Here is a 20,801-nt window from a genome sequence, read left to right as displayed (position 1 = left end):
TATTCATGCTGGCCTTTCAGGTACAAAGCCACTTGGTGCGGGCTGCATTTGTCCGGGAGACACCAAGGTTGGTTTGTAATTGGTCCACTGTCCGACCCCTGAAGTGTTAATTAGGTGCGGGGACCTTTTGGCTTGTGTTCAGACACTGGCGTTAATCAAAAAAACCAACACTCCAGACACCCAGTCAATTTGTTTAACGCTGCTCGTCCCTGCTTCGCTAATGTTCTGACAAAATAATACCATATTGTTGCCCCACGCGGATTTTTATCACCGTTTCATGGAGACAAACAAGTTTTACGAGGTGAATCGTGTTCAGTTTTTACCACATTTCACTGCAAAATGATGCACAATGCGATGCAATGTGTCCTTCCACTTCTTGTTGTCTCCCATCGAGTTGGAAGAAGAGCCTCAGTCTAATGAAGAGACACCCGCTCAGTCAGTTTCCGAAAAACCTCAGTCCTGGGCGGTCCAGAACTACAGTTGCCTCTCTCATAAAGACCCCGCATACTTTCCAGCGACAGTGAATCTCGAATTTTAACGACGCGGCGTTACAACAAACCACTCCTTGTAGGGACATCCCGAACCAGAACCATGGAAGCGTTGTTTACTGCTGGAGGCTTTGCTGCCTCAGAGATTGTTTGCGTGTTCAAAAAAGCCAAGTCTGTCAGAAAGGCTGACGGGTTGAAGCTTCCCTGTGGTTGTTGCCTTTCCTCTCTTGGCTGTATCTTCACAATAGAGCAAAGTGAGCACTCCCATCTCTTTTAATTGCTGACAGACAAAACAGGGGGCACGAACACAGGTCCCTTTCTGTTGCCTCCCATGTTTTTTCTTTTTTCCTTTTCACCACACTCCCGTTAAAGAGCATGATGTTGTTGTTGTATTTCCCCTCCTCTGTGAGTCTCTGCGGCTTGTTGCCTCTCTGGGTTTATTACCATGGAGTCTGTGCCCACAGACAATCGATTCCTCTCCGGTTTACAGAAGACTGAACGATCGCAGCTTTTTGTTTCTTCAGATATGTTTTCTTCAAGGCTGGAGTGACCGCACAAATAAAATGCACGGCCAGCTGTCACAAACAAAAGGGCTGTATTTCATTTTGGGACTCCAAAAAAAGGATGTCAGCCGGGGATCAATTTACATGGCGTACATGTTCAGACAGAGACCCCGGGCTTCAATATTTTCAGTAGTGATTACATTTCTATTGCTGTTGTTTTTGTCCGACCAACAGTCTGGAACCCAACAATATTTACTCGTATAATCTAAATGTTTAAGCCATCTACGATTGCCTTACAACCATCTACCGAGGAAGGTCACGCGATACGATCGAAAGCTCCAGAATCACCTTGTTGTGATGCTCTCTTAGGTGTTGCTGATTTTTTTTTTAGTTTTATAGGATTGTACATTAATTTTCAAACATTTGCGAAGCCGTGACACGTTTTGGTTTATTTAAAGAGACAGTACACCAATTTTACACGTAAGAATTCTGTGAAAACCTCTGTGAAAACATTGAGAGGTTTTTCTTTTTTTTCGAAGAAAGCCTTCATTATTAAAATGGTTGGGTCGTTTCATCGATCAATCCGTTAATTGTTTCAGGAAACATTGATCTACCAGCTCTTTATCCTGCATTTGCATTTTCAAGTTAAGGATTTCGTCTGCAGCAAACAAAAAGCTGTTTAATATTGAATGAGCGCTGTCGTTTCACTGCCCAACAAAAGGCTTTTGTGCCGCTTCCGCTTGACCACTTCACACACACACGGGAAAAAAAACACATCAAAGAGAAGGATTCCCAACTCTCCAGTCACCACCTTGCCCTTTCTGTTAACCCCACTGTCCATCGCAGGGATTAAGGAGGGGATTGTATCGGGATCGGTCTGCCATCTGACCACTGGGGCATTGTGGGTCAAAGCTCAAAGTCAAAGGCAGGACGCCGGTGACTGTCGTGAGGTCCGTAGGGAGGTGTGAGGCCCACCTGCATACATACATAATAGAAAACCCACCAACTGTTAATGCCACACCCTTGCTTCTTGTCTCGCTCGCTTTTCAGTTTCGCAATGAGGACAGCAGCAGGAAAGACTAAACAACACCGAATACCTCTCTGTTTCATCACTCGCATAACCTCAGCTTTCCCCAATCCTACTATCAAATGTGCGGTCCCCTCCTTTGAATATTTACACTAAATATCAACCCTGTGGATCATTTTTCTCTTCGTAAAGCAGGACCTTGTTCTGTTTACTATTGTTCTGTCCTCAAGCATCCAAAAAATGCTTAAATCTCCAAAACAACAGTGTCCACAACATGCCGCTCGGCTGAGTAACAATGTCCTGAAACCCTTTTTGACACTCCTCCGTCAGGGGAAGTTGTGTGATCTCAACAATGAGGAATGCATATAAACTCCATGCAGACTAACAAACTTGCTTGTGGTCCAGAAAATGTCTTCATCATTGAGACAAAAAAAACCAAAATGAATGTGCTCCAACTGTTGTTTTCTGTTTTGATGTATAATGAAGTATAAAGAGTGAGGCGGTGGTGCCAAAAAACTCAATGAGGCGCCACCGATGGAGTGAATTTAAGTAGTAGCAGTTTCAGTCAAAGACCTCATGTGAAGGTTATGAGCTGGCATCGGTTCTGTAAACACACGGTCCCAGCGCATATATTGAATGACGGTGAAAAACCTTGACGATCCCACCCTCCCCGATGGAGCAGGTGCACCATCTGGCAATATGAACTTTTGATGTTGGTCTTCATTGCTGCAGCAGCGCCGGCGTGACTCATATGTTTGTATGAGAGTGAAAGCAGAGCGCCGAGAAGACACTGAAGCCGACGGTATGTTGGGCTCAAGAGGGTTTCGGGGTCGTCTCCCAGTGAAGAGGCTGGATCCATGTGGAACACCCTCCTGCTGCGTCCCAGGCCTAATTACCTTCACGGAGAAAAAAAAATGAAAGTCTCCTCTTTCCCCCCACTGAGAAAACAACACAAAGGTCACCATAATATTAAACCGTTGTTTCACTCATGCACCACGCCCCTCCGAACAATGTGTTCCCCTTGAGGAATGTTGTGAAGGGATGCTGCCAGGAGGAGAGCCGGAGACACACGAGGGACCCACGATGCCCGAGTCAATTCACAGTGGGGGTTGCTGGGTTCGGATCTTCGTTTTTTGGGGGCGAAAATGTAACACACTTGATTGCCAAATGGAAACTTTGTCCTTAATAAACTAAACTTACGTTCTATGTTTAGAATTTTTGGAATTGCAAACAATTTCTAGCAAAAACGACACACAGGTTTTTTATAAATTCTTTTTTATAAAAGCTATTGTTTTTGGTGCAAAAGAAATCTCGCAGTAAGAGACTGAATACATTTTGTATTCAAAATCTGTATTTTATAGCTAGATATATATATTTTCTTGTAAAAGTGCCTGGTATTTAACCTCGGAAATAGTTTCACGAAGAAAATAAAAACTTAACTCAGTAAACTAGTTAAAATAGCTGCAGCTAATAGCTTCAGTAGCCTGCATGCACTTCTTAAGAAAGGCTCAGTGAGTGAGCTAATTATGGAGATTGCTAGCGAGCGTTAAAATAGCAATATTCTAACGTTAGCTAGTTATAGCTTTAGCTTAACCATAGATAGCATAATGTTAAAGCCAAACAATTGCTAGCTAACATTAGAATAGCAATATTGTAACGCTAGCTAACGTTAGAATAACATTATTCTAACGTTAGCTAGTTATAGCTTTAGCTAAACCAAAAATAGCGGTCATAAGAGTAAAAATAAAATAAAATTGAGTCATCGTAAAGCAACTAAAAAATGTCTCGGCTAAAGAGCTGTTGATATTGCTGTTTTGCATTTTGTAAGTAGAGCGAATGCTTCATAACAGATGCGCTGCTCTTTCACCTCTTGCCTTTTTCCTCACCCCGATGTTAAATATTTAAAAAAGCTGTGGTTTTTCTTGTTGTTTTCGTCCCAGTGAGGTAACTCAACCACTGAGCCTGAAGGCTGCGGGCTATATAATGTACGACTGTAAAACTCCTGCTCAGACCATCCATTATAAAAACAGCTGTATGTTTAATGACATTTGCCATCTTTAGGCTCCAGAAAAATCATTTGGAAGAGTGTTTAAATTAAGATTTACCTCCATGCGGTGAAGTATTGTGGTCTAAAAGGTTTTCCTGAATCTGCTCCAAGACCGTATATGTTGGGAAGATGTATGATTTTTTTATGATTTTTTTTGCAGAATTTTGAGCCCTGCCTGTTTTTAATTAGCTGCTGGTGAGTCTTTCACCCTGGGTAGCTCGCTCTCTGGCGGAGCGAGGCGTGTATCATCTTAAACCTTTTCAGCATTAGGAAAACATTGCTCACAGATCTCTCCGTGATGCTATCTGAGATGCTATCTCCTCCGCTTTGAAGCATGAGGCTGACGCGGTGGTTTCTATTTTATTAACCTTTTGAAAACCGACCTATTTTTAGGCCTTTTTCTCAAAAATTGCATACCGAAACAAAAAAAGGGTGTATCCCTGCAACCACTAGGGCTATTTGAATAATTTTGGGGTCCGTCTAGAAAAAAATTACATCTATGACATTTGAATTTTTTCATGTACCAAACCATATAATTCACTTGTATGTTACTTATGCTGTTCAATACATCCAAACACAGCAGTTTCTTAAAAAACAAGCTATGATTTACAGTTTTATATAACAATCGCTGGTTTTTAAACGCACATCTGCTTTACGGCACGCATTCACATTCAAATTGTGTTCCTGTCAAGTCAGGTAAAAACAGAGTCGTGTTTGTGTGCATGTTCTTCATTAGGCGCCACCTGATGCGCTCGCCTCGTATGATACGATGTTAAAAAAATACTTGAACCCCCAGTTGAAGACGTAAACCACATACGGCAGCGTAGGTAAACACGGCGGATGTATAGAGAGTGAAGAATCGTGGGAAACTCTCCTGCGACTGAAGTGGTTAACTCGTCTTTATTTCAAGTTAAACACTCCAGTCTTTCTGAGGCGAACGCCCCAAACAACAGCCTGTGATCAGAGTGAGGGGTGCCACAGAAAAGCCACTTTCCCCTCAACATAAAAGGCCTCCATCGCGTACGTCACACGGTAATGAAAATGTGACTTTAGCCCGAGGCGTGGAGGCGAAGCACAGGCAACCTGTTTGTTGATCAGAGGAGGGAGTACAAAGAGAGCAGAGGGAGGGTCAATGGAGGGGAGGAAATGGAGGGCGTAGATCTACATTGCCCCCCTACCACCACACACCCCCTGCTCTCAGCACAGATTGAAAAAGTGATAAATATGCATGAGTTTGGCTTCGACAGGGAGGGCCTTTGATGGTATGGTTGAGAGTTCTCTATCTCTGGAGCAAATAGGCTGAAAATAACTGTCTGAGCATTGTGTTTCCGTGTGAATAATACGCGCTTTTATTAAGTAGGAGAGGCTTTTTTCAGACTGTATCTCCCCTGAAGTACTCTGTTGTCATAGCTTCTCTTTTGTTGACCGGAGGAAAGCTAAAGTAAGGATCTCTGAACATTGTCCTGCAAATAAATGTCTGTTAAGTCACTATATAGCGGATGAGGCCCATTGATGAAACTGTTTGCATATGCAGAGTTACAAACCCGGAGACACTCTTGTTCAGGCTGACCTCTGCTATGTCCGTGTGTATGGCCATGAGATTTTACTGTACAGTTTTGGAGAAAATTGACTTCAAATTGTGAAGTTATGAAAATCATTATGTCATTGAAGCTGACTTTGAAGTCACTTTTCTCCAGAACTGTACAGTAAAATCTCCTGGCCATGTAGTTGTGCATGGCAGAGGTCAGCATGGACAAGACTGCGTTGTAATTTTACTTTACAAATTGAAGGATCTGTTTTTATAGCAGTTTGAATATTGGAAATTGTGACATTATGAATATCATTACGTCATTGAAGCTGACTTTGACGTCACTTTTCTCTAAAACTGTACGGTAAAATCTCACGGCCATACACACGGACATAGCAGAGGTCACCTAGAACAAGACTGCTTTGTAATTTTACATTACAAATTTCAGGATCTGTCTTCATCGCTGTTTGAATATTGGGAAATTACGTTTGAATACTTTTTCTGCTATCTCAGCCAAGTTAGACTCTTGCAACTTGAAGCACACCCATATTTGTATGTCTTCTTCTTCACCCTTTCCTCATGTGTTCCTCTGTGTGTGTGTCCCAGACCTGCAGAACTCTCAGTCCTTTGAACACTACAGTATATCAGAGAAGGCCATGGACTACCGGATCCTGCAGATGGACGAGGACCAGGACAGGATGTACGTGGGCTGCAAAGACCACGTCCTCTCCATGGACATCAACAACATCACCCTCGGCACGCTTAAGGTCAGCACATGTTCATCATCTGGATCTATGATGAACATTTTGTTTTAATGCAACGCTCGCATCTGTTTCCTCTCGACCGCGACGCAGGAGAAAATACAATGTTTGTTAAATTTAACAGAGTGTTTGGCACGTCGTGAAACTGCTGCACTGGTATTATTCTAATCTGTGCAATGGTGTGCAAATTACCGTACATTTGCCTCGATCAGAAACCCTTTTAGGGTTATTCAAACAAGGCATAAACACGCCCGAGCTCTCTGATGACGGATTCTGTGTGCGGCGGAGGAGTTATCTTCAGTGTAATTGACAGGCATGAAGTGCATAAACAGATGGGAGAGCATTTAGGTTCCCCCAGGGAGCCCTGCACCGCATCCATTTCTCCCAGAGTAAATTGCTTGATGTATTCATTGAGCCAGACCTTCAAGCACCTCTCTCTGGTTTGAAAACCTCTCGCATTTTCCACCGACGGTAGCTGGCACAGAAGCTTCTATCGCTGAACACTTTCAGTTCGTCTGTGTTCACTTTCCCGCAATTCACTCTGTGATTTCTGTCCGATGATCAAACCTTGACTTGTCTCTCTCGATCTGTTCCTGGCTCGCTTGGGCTCTTTTCCCCCCAGCGTGTCACTAATTTAAATGCTTCTTTTTGTTTTTATTTTCCCGCCAGGTGTCGTGGCCAGCTTCTCCGAGCAAGGTCGAGGAATGCCAAATGGCGGGAAAGGATCCCACGGTGAGAAACCTCAACATTTCAAAACCCTCCTCGTGGATTTCATGGGGCCCTTAAGAGGTCAATCAATAGATAATACTGTGATCTCATTGATCACACACCAATAGGGGGGTATAATGTTTACCATGTTCGCCATCTTGTGTCTCACAAAGTACAGCTGAACTGGGCGGTGCTTCTTTGTTTGTGGACGTGTTTGTATGACACTTTAAGGAGGATACGGTGGTTTATTGAGCAAACTCTGTCCGTGGAAAGTTATTTCTTCACCTTCGCCTTCCTCCAGAAGGCTGGAGCATCAAGCTGCAGCACCAGCGACACACACACACACACACACACACAGCGTCGCTTTTGGACCCCGTACCGTGAAAGGGGAAGTTGCCATTGCGAACGCGATCTAGACTAAAGGTCTTGTCCGCTGTTCCCAGATCCGTTCCCAACAGGTGGGGTCGACTGCGATGCATTGCGTGCCGCCTCCCGGGATTCCTCTCTCCCATCTGTGAGCTCGTTTCAGGTCCAACCACATGTGCGTGGCGGGCCGCAGATGTCCACGGGGTCACGGGCCGACCCCAGACTCCTCCTGGCATCGGCACAGTTGGTCAGGAACGAGAGAGAGAGAGAGAGAGAGAGAGAGAGAGAGAGAGAGAGAGAGAGAGAGAGAGAGGCGTGGGAGGATCCGCAGAGCGCTAGGGAAAAATAAACCAGAGGCGAAAGCTCGCAAATGGGACGCAGCTCATTGACGCAGAGATTTCATAAGCCGGCCTGATTCTGAGCAGCACTTTGTTTTTTTGTGGGGGGGTTCACTTGATTTAATGAAGGCATTGCGGTCGGACTCAGAAGACTGATTCCTCCTCCGCCTCTGTTTTCCACTAATTGGGTTGCTCTGGAATAAGCACACACACACAGAAACACACACACACACACACACACACACACACACACAGTTGCCTATTGACATTGCAGTGCAGAGCGGAGAGGTTTTTTTTAAAAAGAAGAAATCTCTCGTGCGACTTTTTTTACATTTTCAAAGTAGCAGTACGAGTTACCATAAAAAGCATCCTCGCTGCCCGTTTGCCCCACATTCTCCACCATGTCTCCATCCCTCCATCCCCTGGCAGCGGCTGGAGGAGTAATGGAGCTTTTTGTACAACAAAAAAGAAGAAGCTGTTTCCAGTCACAGAGTGAGTCGTGAGTCACGGCCCACCCCGCCGCCGACAGGCTCCCACAAATATTTGGGTGAGCCATCTTTTGTGTGGAGCCCCTTCACCCTTCTGTCAACCCTTTTTTCAAACTCACAACTCAGTTTCTCTTCTAAAACGTTCTCTTTCGGCTTTTTTTTTTTCCAACTCTCGGTTTCTTCCCCATAGCGCGGCATATATTTCATTTTCTCTCCCCCCGCGACGCTTCTTCGTTTGACTCGGAGCGCCACATCGCTCTGTTTTGCTTACCCTGCACATCTGTATATATTAAGTTACTCTTCTCCGATACAATCTGTGGTGAAGAGGGGTTCCAGCGAACCGCACATTGTTGCCACAGAAGGAGAAAAATACCCCAACAAGGCTGATTAAGTCTGTTTGCTGCTGGCTCAAAGGCCTCCACTTGAAGCTCAATGTGAACAGCACTTGAATTTGAGGCCGTCAGTCTGGATGCTGTTTATCTGGAAGCCTGCGTGCGTGTGAGAGAGAAATATAACAGGATAAAGCTACATATGAATGTTTTTAATATCCTCTATATTCATATGTTGCTCTGTTGAAACCCGACATCAGGTTTTGGGTGCAGGCCTCTGGGAGCGGGTGTGTGAGGGTCCGGAGGAGGGTGTGATGAGATGAATGGGTGATGTGGGGAGAAAAAGCAAGACGGAAACAGAGAGAGATAAAGAGGAGGAACATAAATAACAGAAAAAGGGCGTGTGACGGTTGAAAATTCCCTTGTTTTTTCGACGATGGCTCCCGGTGGAGCCGCGCACCGACCGAAGAGCTGCAGCAGCTGCCATTCCTGCAGCCGCGGCCAAGTTGTTGACGGCTCCCTGGATGCGTTTTCCTCTCCTCCCCGGTCCTTTCCTCCTCTCTCTCTCTCTCCGGCCGGTTTCTGCAAGCTCAGGCCTAATTAGCCACAAAGTCCGGCGCTGCTAGTCCGGTGTTGGGGAAGTGAAAGCAGAGATGGATCAGTGATCTGCCTCTAACTAGATGTATCACGTTTACCACTGACAGTCTTTTTCCACTGGCCTTAATACCAGAGCGGTGAGCTGTGGGACTGTTTGATCGTGCAGCATTGTATAAGCACCATAAGAAGTGAGATACGTTTCTCCCTCATATGGAATAGGATACTTCAGGAGAGATAAACAAGTTGGATTTTGTATTCACCTTGGCCGCACACCAGGAAGTAGCCCTTATCCTCTGTTATGTCGTATTCGGTGTGTTGCGTCATGGAGTCTAGATTAAGAAAATATGAATGGTTTTTTTCACAGTGCCGCCAAACTGCTTGTTTGGTTTTTAAAGGATTATTCATGCTTTAATAACATGTGAGCCACACTAATGTGTGCTGAACTGTAGCTTCAAGTACAACTGGAATGCTAAGCTAAGCTAACTAAGGTAACAGTAGCTCAAATGAAGAAGTGTGGACGCAACAATCTGCTACAGGCTAAGCTAACATTAGCCTGTAGCAGCAAAAGTCATGAGAAAGATGATGTGTTTTATTGCCTTTGAATTCAAATCTATGTAGTTTAAGCAAGTAACATTGTTTTATGTCTTCTCTCAAAAGCTACACAAAGTGATGTGAGACAGAAATATATTATAAAATACAATGTTTAACCGCAGGTTGAACATTTCATTGTAATTCACCTGAGTGACGTTTTAATGCTGGTCTCTAACCTACTGAACTCTTTCCCGTGTGTCTCTCTTTTTGTTTATCGGTGCCTTGCAGCACGGCTGTGGGAACTTCATCCGGGTGGTGCAGCCGTATAACAGGACACATCTGTTCATGTGTGGCAGCGGAGCGTACAGCCCCGTCTGCGTGTACGTCAACAGGGGCCGCAGACCAGAGGTGGGAACACGCCGACGGACTCGCTTCCCCGAATATACAAACGTTTAACGACGTAAAACCAGGTTTTTTTGGGACATGTTGAGAAGCGTTTGGTAGTTTTTTTTCATTCCACTTGTCCATTAAAATACTTTCGGATAAGGATGAGGATACGCTGAAGGCTTCTGAATGATGCTACGCCAATAACGCTCTTAAAAGAAAAATAAAAACATCTGTTATCCTAAATTAAAGAATTTCAAAATTAAAAAACACACTGTGATGGTTTTTGTAAAGCTAAAAGAAAATAATGAGCAAAAGAACATGCACTGCTTCCCCTGTGGTTATTTAACCAGAAACCTAATTACATTACCATAATTGAGTTAGTGTAATTTATGTGCTCATTACTCTTTCGAGACAGTCATTTATAACTCTTATTCTTTGTTGTTCCCTAGTGCTCACCGGTAAGGTGCGGAATAAAGTCAAAATAGTGGGAATACTGCCACCCAGAGCAAATAAACAACAAAAAAGACGTTTAACAAATGATTTAGGGTTTTGAAAACCAAATATAAATGGTTGATATTGATTGATAGCTGGAATAATATGAAATAGGATGTCTTTACAGCACTTTATACGAGAAGGAGTACAACATTGACATCTGTCTAGTCACCGAGAAATGTAAATCTGTGCAGGAGATGACAACCAGTGCACATGAAATTGCAATAATCTCCTCACAGTTTATCTTTGCCTGAACTTAAATTCTTGCCTGCATCAGATAGCGGTGGTGTCTAACAATAGCACATCCGTTCACTGTGCTGCAAAGAGTTTGCAAGTGTCCCTGCATGAAAAAAAATAGACTCCCTAAACTTTATATGAGGAAAGTTTTCCTGTAGGTTTGATCCACGCGGAGGATAAGAGGGTAAATAATGGAGCTCTAGTGTCAGGGATGCAGGGATGATGCGCTCTCATCTCCGGCCACACGGCTCTGGAAGTGGGACGCGAGGACGCCCCTCCAGGAGGAAAAGTGCTCGCTGAGTGAACAGCATTTAGCCGCAGGCAGCAGCCGCCGCTGCCGCCGCCGCCGCCGGCTGCCAAAGCGCTAATAAGCAGAGCGGGTGATCTCCCAAACAGGCTCTTTCCGCACCGCGGTGCCTTTTGTCATTGGGGGGGGATTTGTTTGAAAGGCAGACTGCTCTGTTTGCAACTTCGGAGCTCAAACATGTCTGAAGGAAAAGGGATCTGTTAAGTATAACAAGCTGTCCCCGTGAGAACTACCCAAGACTATTATGTAGGTTTCAGAGCGGCTGCGACAGGAACACCGCTCCTCTGCGTTTTCCAACGTGCTCGTTAGGCCTCGGTTAATTAGACACAGCAATAAATGTCCATCTTATTGAGTTAGTCTTTAATTTAGTCTTTTATAGTCTTTTATAGGGTGTGATACGTCCACTCAAAGAAGTTACACTTCCCCCCCAGAAACATGTGACAGTAAAAACAGTTCGAAATATCATCTTAAAGATCTCCTCCACATGTGTTAAGGCATGAAACTATCAATCGAACGAAAAGGTTTTAGTCAAGAGCAAAGAAGTGTTCCTTCTTCTGCAGCTGGATGTAAAAAAAACAGCCTTTTGGCATCAAAATCTGCAAATGCATCTTCTTCGAGGTGAAGGTCAAACATCCAAGCGAAACACTTTCTTTTTTTCTCTCGAGTGCATGGAGAAGAAGGGCCTTTCACAGTTCATCACGACGTCAGATGACTTAAAAGGGATTCTCTTTGCAGTGTAGAGGTTAATGACACGGCTCGCCAGATGGAGTCTTGGCGAAATTTTCCTGGAAAATGCTCCTCGGTGCCGACGTCACTTCATCACCATTCGAGGGAGCACCACCGCCGTGGGCCGGACCTAAATAGGATGGGAACAGGAAGCTCTGTAGTTTGCCCGAAAGCTATACTGTAAAAGGCGTTTGGACCGTCCAGACCGCAACATGAGGGGTGGGGGGGGGTTTAAACTTGGCAGCCGCTCCACCTGAGATGACTGTCCAACACATTTGCAGGGAAATTCCTCCCAAAAGGAATGTTACTGCTCCACATGGGCCGGTTAACGCAGGACCGTTTCTGTGCTGTGAAACCAAAAGCAGAGCTACCTACATTCATTCGGCGTGCTCCTACTTGCAGGTTTATCGTATGAAACTGTGCCCGCTATCTCTTGACTTCCTCCCTTACTCTGTCACAGGAACAAGTATTTCACATCGACTCCAGGACCGAATCCGGGAAGGGGAGGTGCTCCTTCAACCCTCAAGTGAACACGGCCTCCGTCATGATCAGTAGGTGCTTCCTAAACCTCCGCCTTTTTCACACGGTAGCAAAGGGCCCATTGCTTTGTGTTTTGAGTCAGCAGTGTGTCTCTTAGCTATCACATGTGATGAAAATTCATAAAAAGGGAGAATTTGACTTTAATACACATCGAACGCAACGCACCAAAGCACCCCTCTCCTTCAGGCCAGGCCGAGTCCCCTCCGTCCCCCTCTCACTCGCTCTGATTGGTCGAGGAGTGTTGGGTTGCCGTCGACTCGGCTAAAGGCGACACATTGCACCCTCGGCTCTGCTTTCCGACATCTGAGCACGGCCGCGTCAGCAGCAGCGTCTGCCAGCTAGTAAGATCCCCGAGGAGGGGAGGGTGGAATAACCGAAAAGGAGCAGGAAGGAAGGCGCTCGGCCAAAATGGAGTCGAGGTCGGAGCAGGAGGGCCGGCGAAGCAGCGATGCGGCTCTCAAGAGCCTCCTTTCGAGGATCAGAGGCAGCGTCTGGGCTCGATAAGATCTGCACTTCACCTCCCCGTCCGCGTGGTTTGGACCCTCTGCGGCCTGTCGGGTGCTGTCAACGCACCCTCCTTAGCGAGCTTGGATGCGGGCCACATTCCTTTAATCCTTCATCGATTTGTTCCACATCCTCCCAACACATATTTCCAGACCTGACGGAGGATGAAGTGAGAGTGAAGGGAATGCCAGAACAACGTGTCTTACACTAGCAGCAGAAACCCATTCATAAGACACTATTCATCAGTCAAAGAAACACATATCGGTGTATTTTATCCACATTATCTTCAAAATCGGAGGCGGTTTCTTCTTATTTTCTTGGTTTCTCGACGCACTTTAAAGGGGATTATGGCTGTTTTTGGCTCTGCAAAAATATGTGAGCCTTTTGTTGATTTGCTGTGTTTCTTCCAGACCAGGAGCTGTTCTCAGGCATGTATATTGACTTCATGGGGACAGATGCTGCCATCTTCAGGAGCCTGACCATTAGAAATGCAGTGCGGACAGACCAGCACAACTCCAAGTGGCTCAGCGGTGAGAACTTTTACATGAATATACATAAATACAATGAGGAATTTACACAAATATGTTTCCTTTTTATGTATTTATGAATTATTAAAGTCTCCATGTGTCCCCTTTTTGTTCACATTCAGAGCCAATCTTCATCGACGCCCACCTGATACCAGACGGTACAGACCCCAATGACGCCAAATTGTATTTTTTCTTCCGCGAGAGGCTGACGGACAACAGCGGAAATACAAAAAATATCCACACCATGGTGGCCAGAGTGTGTCCGGTGAGTGCTTTTTTGCATGGGGGGGGGGGGGGGGGGGGTAGGTTTTTTTTTTTTGTGGCGTTGGAGTTGCTATGTGCAGCTTTTTCTCGTCAGAGTGACATCGGGGGTCAGCGCAGCCTGGTGAACAAATGGACCACGTTCCTGAAGGCCCGGATGGTGTGTTCGGTTCTGGAGGTCGACGGCACCGAGACGCACTTTGACGAGCTGGGTGAGTCAAATGAATCCTATAAATATCTATTTAAAGGGCCCTTTTCTGGTTGCATGCTTCATCGTAGTTCCATGCTCCATTAAAACCACTTCAAAACAAACTCTGTGTTTTAGAAAATTCGAGACCGTCCTAATTCCCCATTTTTTGTTCCAAGGTTTGCAGCGATTGCTTTCTCCATAAACAATCCATGGAACTTCCTTTGTTTGGTCAGGATTAGGGCTGCAGCCCTTTATCAGCTTTCATAACAAGTCTGTTGTTTCTGGTTACTTCGCATTAGTTCATGAGCATATTATCCCTCTTGACTGGATCAGCCTCACCTTCTGAAAACTACCAACCTGAGCTCATCGGACCGATCAATCTGTCAACATGCGCACTTATTAATTCATGCGTTCATCACTCTCTGGCAACCTCATCCGCGGGATTCGGGGGGGAATTAGTCGAAGGTATTATTTGTATTTCACATGTGTGTGCACACGTGTGTTTTCCGCTCTTTCAGAAAATGTGTTTTTGCTGGAAACCGATCAGCCCAAGGGTCTGTTGGTGTTTGGAGTCTTCACATCCACAAGGTAAGGCCGCCGCCGCCGCCGCCGCCGCCGCCGCCGCCGGAGCCAAGCGTAACATTCCTGCAGGCCTCAGCGGTTATGTTAATCACTGCCTGGATATCAGCGGGAGGGGATGTGCTTGTCAGAGAGCCACGTTACATAGAGACGTCATGTGTCATGTTGCAGAAGCTCTTATTCAGACGATGAGCTATCAGTTACAGCGTCCCGGTGGCTCCCACACATGGCCTTCGTTTGGATGTTTTGTGCTCGTGGTTGTATGCAGCGTGGCATTACTTTTGCTGCGTGAGATTATATATTATATTATATAGAGCGCGGAGAGAATTTGTATTCTTGCAGTTTCCAGATGGGTGAAACATGAGCCTTTGTTTGTCAGGTTTCAGAGGAAACAAGAAGGATTATCTTTATTTTTGATGTATTTTAGAATAGTATTTGAAGATTATCCTAAAACACTTTTAACCAGCCAGTTCAAGTAAAAGAGAAAGAGACAAATACAGTTTAATGCGAGCCAAGTGTTTTGTGATTGTTATTTTATACATTTTGTGTTTTATCGTATTTTTAACCCAGTTTTAAATACCTGCATTACAGTTCTTGTCCCGACTGATACTGATATTATATATCCGAGTATTTCTTTGTCCCAATTCAGGACAATTAATCAGAATAATAATGTTAAACTCTCCTCCTTGAACAGCCACATTTAAACACATCATATAGTTGACACTACCGTTAAAAAGATGATGAAGAACATTTCGACATCATGATCTTTCGCAGCTGAAATGTAGCAATAAAAAGTTCACCCTCTGTGGTAATTGAAGACAAACCACGCTAAATAAACAGATTTAAAGACTCTCCATAAAAGTCACAGTCGGCGGGGGTTTGCACGGCAAATTCGTAGGTTTAAAGGAACGGTCACTTGATCCAGATCCTGCCGCAGGCACTCGATCCACTTGTTAGCTCGGGATCAAAAGAACGGTTGCGGCGCTCAAAAGAACACAGCCAACCCAAACAGCGGGGTCCTCCAGGTCTTTTACCTCCATGTTATTCCTTTTCTTCCCGCGTCTCCGCTTCACACAATATGCTTCTGTTCTCCTTTTCAACGGAGATTTGAAGTGTGGTTTTAAATGACTTAGCCAAGCCGCATCAGATCAATGAGTTGGGAAATAGGTGAGGTCCCCGCACCCCCCTCTAAAAAAAGGGGCTTTTGGTTCGACCCAGACTCCATGACTTGCACACCCTTAGAAACCGAGATCCTAATAAACAAGTGCAGAATACTTCAGCTGGGCGGGTCTCTCCAGGTTGTGAGTTCAGGAGGTTCCCGCTGTTGTGTTTCCTTGAAAGTATGCATCTCATTTCCTCAGCTCCGTGTTTAAAGGCTCGGCAGTGTGTGTGTACAACATGGCCGACATCCTCACCGTCTTCAACGGGCCCTTCGCTCACAGAGAGGGGCCTAACTTCCAGTGGGTGGCCTTCCAAGGACGCATCCCCTACCCACGGCCGGGAACTGTGAGTTCATGTTGTTTTGTGGTCCCACTCATTCGTTCATCTTCAGGGGACGATTCCACATGTTCATTTCTAACATATACCTCCTTAACCTTTGCGTGAAAACCTTCCTGCGGCCATTTTAAGTCCCAGCATGCCCCCCCAAAACAACGTCATTTTTCCATTTTTGAACCGAACAACACAGTTTTTTGACTGAAACTCCTTCCTAACAAGCCAAGTCTTTGTTTTGTTGGGATTTTTGTTGCAGATTATGATTGTTTAGGTCCTAATCTTTCCAAAAAGGTGTCTTACTGACAGCTCCAGGAGGCTTTTTTGGGGAGTCTGGCTCATATCATGCTGGATGTTCATAGTTACGATCAAGATATATTTTTAAAAGTGTTTTTTTTTTTTTGCTGATATACAAGACTTTGCTTAACAAATACATACAATAAACACAAGTACTGGTATTAACTCGGGGTTCCTACGACGACTCAAACACAGGGAAAAGGAGGTCTGGAGACAAAATTGGTTCCACAGTTTTCAACATGTTAAACATTTCAAGCCAGAGAAAGAAGCAGGGGAGAAAACAACTGTTGTGTTTCCAGCCTGTTAGTGATTGTCGTAACGTTGTGTCCTGGTGTCTCCAGTGTCCTGGTGGAGCCTTCACACCTGACATTCACACTACAAAGGAGTTTCCAGACGACGTGGTGACCTTTGTGCGGAACCACCCGGTCATGTTCAACCCCATCTACCCGGTGGGGCGGCGGCCGCTGGTGGTGCGGACCAACGCCGACTACAAATACACCTCGGTGGCGGTGGACCAGGTCGCGGCCGCCGACGGCAACTACCAAGTGCTCTTCCTGGGCACAGGTACGAATGTAGAGCGGTCTGGCACATTGTCTGTGTTGTGTGTTACATCGGATGGAAACGGCATGCAAAATGCTCCGACGGGTCAATATAGATGGAAATTTCATGATATTCTCCAAAAAAAACGCTTCGTGCACGACAAAGATTTGACAAAATGTGTTTTATTTTCCCCAAAATGTGTTTGCCTTGTCCACATTGGGAGGAGATTTGGGTCAAACAAACACATGACTTGTTTTATGAGAACAAAAAAGTCAATGTTTTTCATTTTTATCTTATTTTAAGTGACGTAACAATCAAACAAAGGTTTACTAAACCTAAGTAAGTACTTGCTTTTTTGTTTTGTTTCAATTCAGTACATAACCCACGTGTTTAAAACTACTGTAATCTGGGAGAAAATACATTTGCCTTGAACTGTAATCCAGATTAGTTGAACGGGAACATTATTTTTAATAGACAGGACTGCTTTCTTTTCAGTCTTTACAAACATTTAGGATGCTTTAAAATTGTTTCAGAGAGCTGTGACCAAAATACGTATCAAGCGGGATATTAGATATATCTTTTATCTTTGCTCTTTATCTAAAAAACCTGCAGGTGGAAGGAAAGCTGCACTGATTATGAGATTAAACGTTTAAACGAGAGCGAGAGAGGAGAATAGAAATGATACATCTCGTGTTTCCGTTCAAACAAAATGGTGGTTAAACAGAATAATATGTGCTTGTGCACATAATTACGAGCGTGTGCATTTTCTCTCTCTCTCTCTCTCTCTCTCTCTCTCTCTCTCTCTCTCTCTCTCTCTCTCTCTCTCTCTCTCACAGCTGCTTGTGTTTATCGTGCAGCCTCTCCGTTCTGTTTCTCCATATCTGAGCGCTCGTGAACGCTGCTTTTGTCTCGAGGATGAGGGAGAGACGCTCTTATCAGGCGCGTCCAGGAACTTCTTACCGAAATTCCTTCTCCTTGCTCCGATGATCCAACTCTCAGTACCCCCCCCCAAAAAAAAGCCTTATTGATGATGACTGTGTTGAATTTTGCCCTCTTGCGTGGCCCTTGTGTCCCTTGCGTCGGCTTAAGCGCTTCCATTCTCTCCCCTGCCACAGTTGGTCTCGCTATAAATATGTCTGTGGCTAATTCAAAAGCAAACACAGGTTTTTTTCTGCTTTTTTCATGAGCCATATCTGTTTCACACGGTTGTTTAATGCTCGTGTGTGTCATTACAACTCAACATGTGTTTTCTCCCCCCCCCCCCCCTCTCTTAGACAAAGGTACAGTACAGAAGGTGATTGTGCTGCCGAGCAATCAGTCTCTGCATGAAGATCTGATCCTGGAGGAGCTGGAAGTGTTTAAGGTCAGCTGTTGTTTTTTGTGTGTGTGTGTTTCTTTCTTGCTTTCATGATGTTCTTACTTTTATCCTCTAAAAATCAAAGGCAGACGAGGGAGGAGGGGGCGTGATTGGCCACAACACAAAAGGTCCCACGGGCAGACAAACAGAAACAGGGTGGCATTCAGCAGATGGATGTTGTGCAGCGGCGGATGGAGGGGATGGGAAACATCCCTCGCACACTGCGAGCGTCTGTTCGTTGCCCCGAGTGTGAACCGTCCCACGAGCTCTTTTATCTCCTCGGATCTCTAAAAGTGTGATCAACCTGCGATCAGATGCAAAGGCCGCGCGGCCGCTTTGATCCTCCAGCCGCACCAAAGCGCTCCATCAATCAGAGGAGATTTATTCCTTGAAATAGTTTTCACGAAGATACATCTGGCGAAAAGCTGATCCCAGATCTGTTCTCTGATAGAAATAACTGTGCATATTGTATAAACGCTCCTCACCTGGTTCCTGTATGTGCTTTTTTTTTTTTCTAGAATCAAGCTCCTGTCACAAACTTGAGAATATCCTCCAAAAAAGTAAGCGACTCACCTCATTTATTAAGTGCGGTTTTTATTGTTTTAATATGTTATTCGCGGTCTGCGCGGCTACTATGTAAACGCACGAAACAGAACTCTCCTGTGAACGACAAGCCTCCCGAAGGCCAGGAAATAATGAGCCGTAATTGTTTCTCGGCGCACCGCCTCATTTTCCTGTCAGCCGGCCACTTATGAAGACAAACAGGGCGGCTGATATTTGAACTGTTTGCTTTGCAGCAACAGCTGTACGTCAGCTCGGAGTTCGGGGTCTCGCAGGTCTCCCTGCACCGCTGTCACGCTTACGGCTCGGCCTGCGCCGACTGCTGCCTCGCCAGAGACCCCTACTGCGCCTGGGACGGCCTCAGCTGCTCGCGCTTCTATCCCACCGGCAAAAGGTACCAAAGGATTTACAGCTTCGGGGGCTCAAAACTGCGCTTTAGTGGCGTTAATCAGGATTTTTAGGTTTCCTGCAAAGACGTATCAAGTGTATGGAAGCTCATTTCTGACACACAAAAAAAGAAAATTAGGACAAAAAAAATAGGACAAAAAAAAATTCATGACAAAAGAAATATATATATGACTAATAAAACAAAAATAAATAAAAAAAATTGACAAAAATAAATAAAAAATGATATTAGGACAAAACCACAACAGTGTGAAGCAGCTCTTTTGACATGGGTTACGCTCTATTTGACACAGAAAGGGATTGTGAGTACATTGAAGACTGGCTTAGATTAAACGTGGCTTTAGAGTAGTAATCCTTCAAATGTTTACTAATTCACATGGGATTGAACGAAGCAAACACACCCTAGAAAAGTCAGGGAAAAAAGTCAAGGAAAAAAAAAATAATTGAGGATTGAACTAAGTAAACACCCTAAAAAAAAGTCGGAAAAAAAAAAGTTGGGAAAAAAAAGTTTAATAATAATAATTTTTTTTTATTATTATTATTATTTTGTCCTAATTTTTTTTTTTTTGGTCCTTATTCTTTTTTTTTTGTATCAGAAAGGGCTTCCATACAAGTGTCCACTACGGGTTGTTTTCATGGCCGTGCAGAAAAAACAACTTTAATCCCCCAAAGCAAGTCTTTGTCTGTGTGAATGAGCGCTGACAGGTGTGGATGAGGTGAACCCCGTCATGGAGGCAGCTATTCAACACTTTTACGAGTGTTAAATAAACATCAGCGCCGTTAAATAGCGTGCAGTATTCACGCTTTTTTTTCCCAATTTTCCCTTAGCATCTGCTGGACCTTTTGGGCATCCAATAGACAACCGCAGTGATATTCATCAGTTATACAACAAATGGGATATTATTTAAAGCCATACTGAATGTGGGGAACAGATGATTGTGCAACAATATATTAAACAAGAGCAGAGAAAAAAGCTGCTCGCCACTTGCGAGGGCAAAAAGATCACACGACTGGAATCCTTCAGCGCTCACTTGGGCGTCGTACATCACTAATTCTGCCTTTTGTTGTTGCATCTGGACATAACGCAGACGCGGCGGTGTGAGCGACACCTCGCCTCCGAACCGATACCGCTCTGTTCTCTTTCAGGCCTGCGTCTGCGATGTCTCTCGACACTCCAGTCAAGACGCAGGTCAAGCTTTTGTTTGGTCGCAGGAGATGAAAAAAAAAGGAGTTTTCCTGCAGGAAAAACGTGTCTGAAAGGTGTCAGCTGTGGACATGCTCCTCTCCTCTGCTGCTCTGTATGAGTGCGCCCCACACACTCTATTGTTTTGGTACTGACAGACACATCCACGGGTTTCAAGAGGCGTACATGTGAGGAGGAAGGTTGTGTGTTCCTTCTCTGTTTCGCTGTCGTGTATTTATACCCTCTGCTATTTTCCTTTCCTGTTTCAGGAGAAGCAGAAGGCAGGACGTTATGCACGGAAACCCACTCACTCAATGCAGAGGATTCAATCTGAAAGGTACTTAAAGCTGCGCTCATCAATATTGTTACGTTCACAAAGGATCAAATGATCGTCTTTTTGTGTGAAAGGTGTCGCTCAATGAGACAAAACCACAAAGTGTTCTCGACCGACTTTCATTTTCTCTTCAGCTCTAACAGAGATTAGCCTTCTTAAGCTCTTTGTTAAG

General features: G+C 44.7%; 1 protein-coding gene across 1 annotated transcript in view; it reads left to right on the top strand.

The window, feature by feature from the left end:
* The window catches only part of sema3c (sema domain, immunoglobulin domain (Ig), short basic domain, secreted, (semaphorin) 3C), a 36,097-nt gene that overhangs the window by 10,994 nt on the left and 4,302 nt on the right, over window positions 1-20,801 (top strand). The window contains exons 3-16 of the mRNA XM_068586279.1: window positions 6,200-6,360; window positions 7,024-7,086; window positions 10,000-10,119; window positions 12,321-12,411; window positions 13,315-13,434; window positions 13,554-13,696; window positions 13,790-13,904; window positions 14,401-14,470; window positions 15,823-15,967; window positions 16,591-16,813; window positions 18,064-18,152; window positions 18,665-18,706; window positions 18,944-19,101; window positions 20,565-20,632. Coding sequence (XP_068442380.1) covers window positions 6,200-6,360; window positions 7,024-7,086; window positions 10,000-10,119; window positions 12,321-12,411; window positions 13,315-13,434; window positions 13,554-13,696; window positions 13,790-13,904; window positions 14,401-14,470; window positions 15,823-15,967; window positions 16,591-16,813; window positions 18,064-18,152; window positions 18,665-18,706; window positions 18,944-19,101; window positions 20,565-20,632 — 1,608 coding nt within the window. The remainder of the gene's footprint in view (window positions 1-6,199; window positions 6,361-7,023; window positions 7,087-9,999; window positions 10,120-12,320; window positions 12,412-13,314; window positions 13,435-13,553; window positions 13,697-13,789; window positions 13,905-14,400; window positions 14,471-15,822; window positions 15,968-16,590; window positions 16,814-18,063; window positions 18,153-18,664; window positions 18,707-18,943; window positions 19,102-20,564; window positions 20,633-20,801) is intronic.

This window comes from Clinocottus analis, unplaced genomic scaffold (assembly GCF_023055335.1).
Source record: "Clinocottus analis isolate CAN_PGR_092001 unplaced genomic scaffold, fCliAna1.0.p SCAF_20, whole genome shotgun sequence".
NCBI lineage: Eukaryota > Metazoa > Chordata > Actinopteri > Perciformes > Cottidae > Clinocottus > Clinocottus analis.
This window is presented reverse-complemented; position numbering and strand designations above follow the sequence as displayed.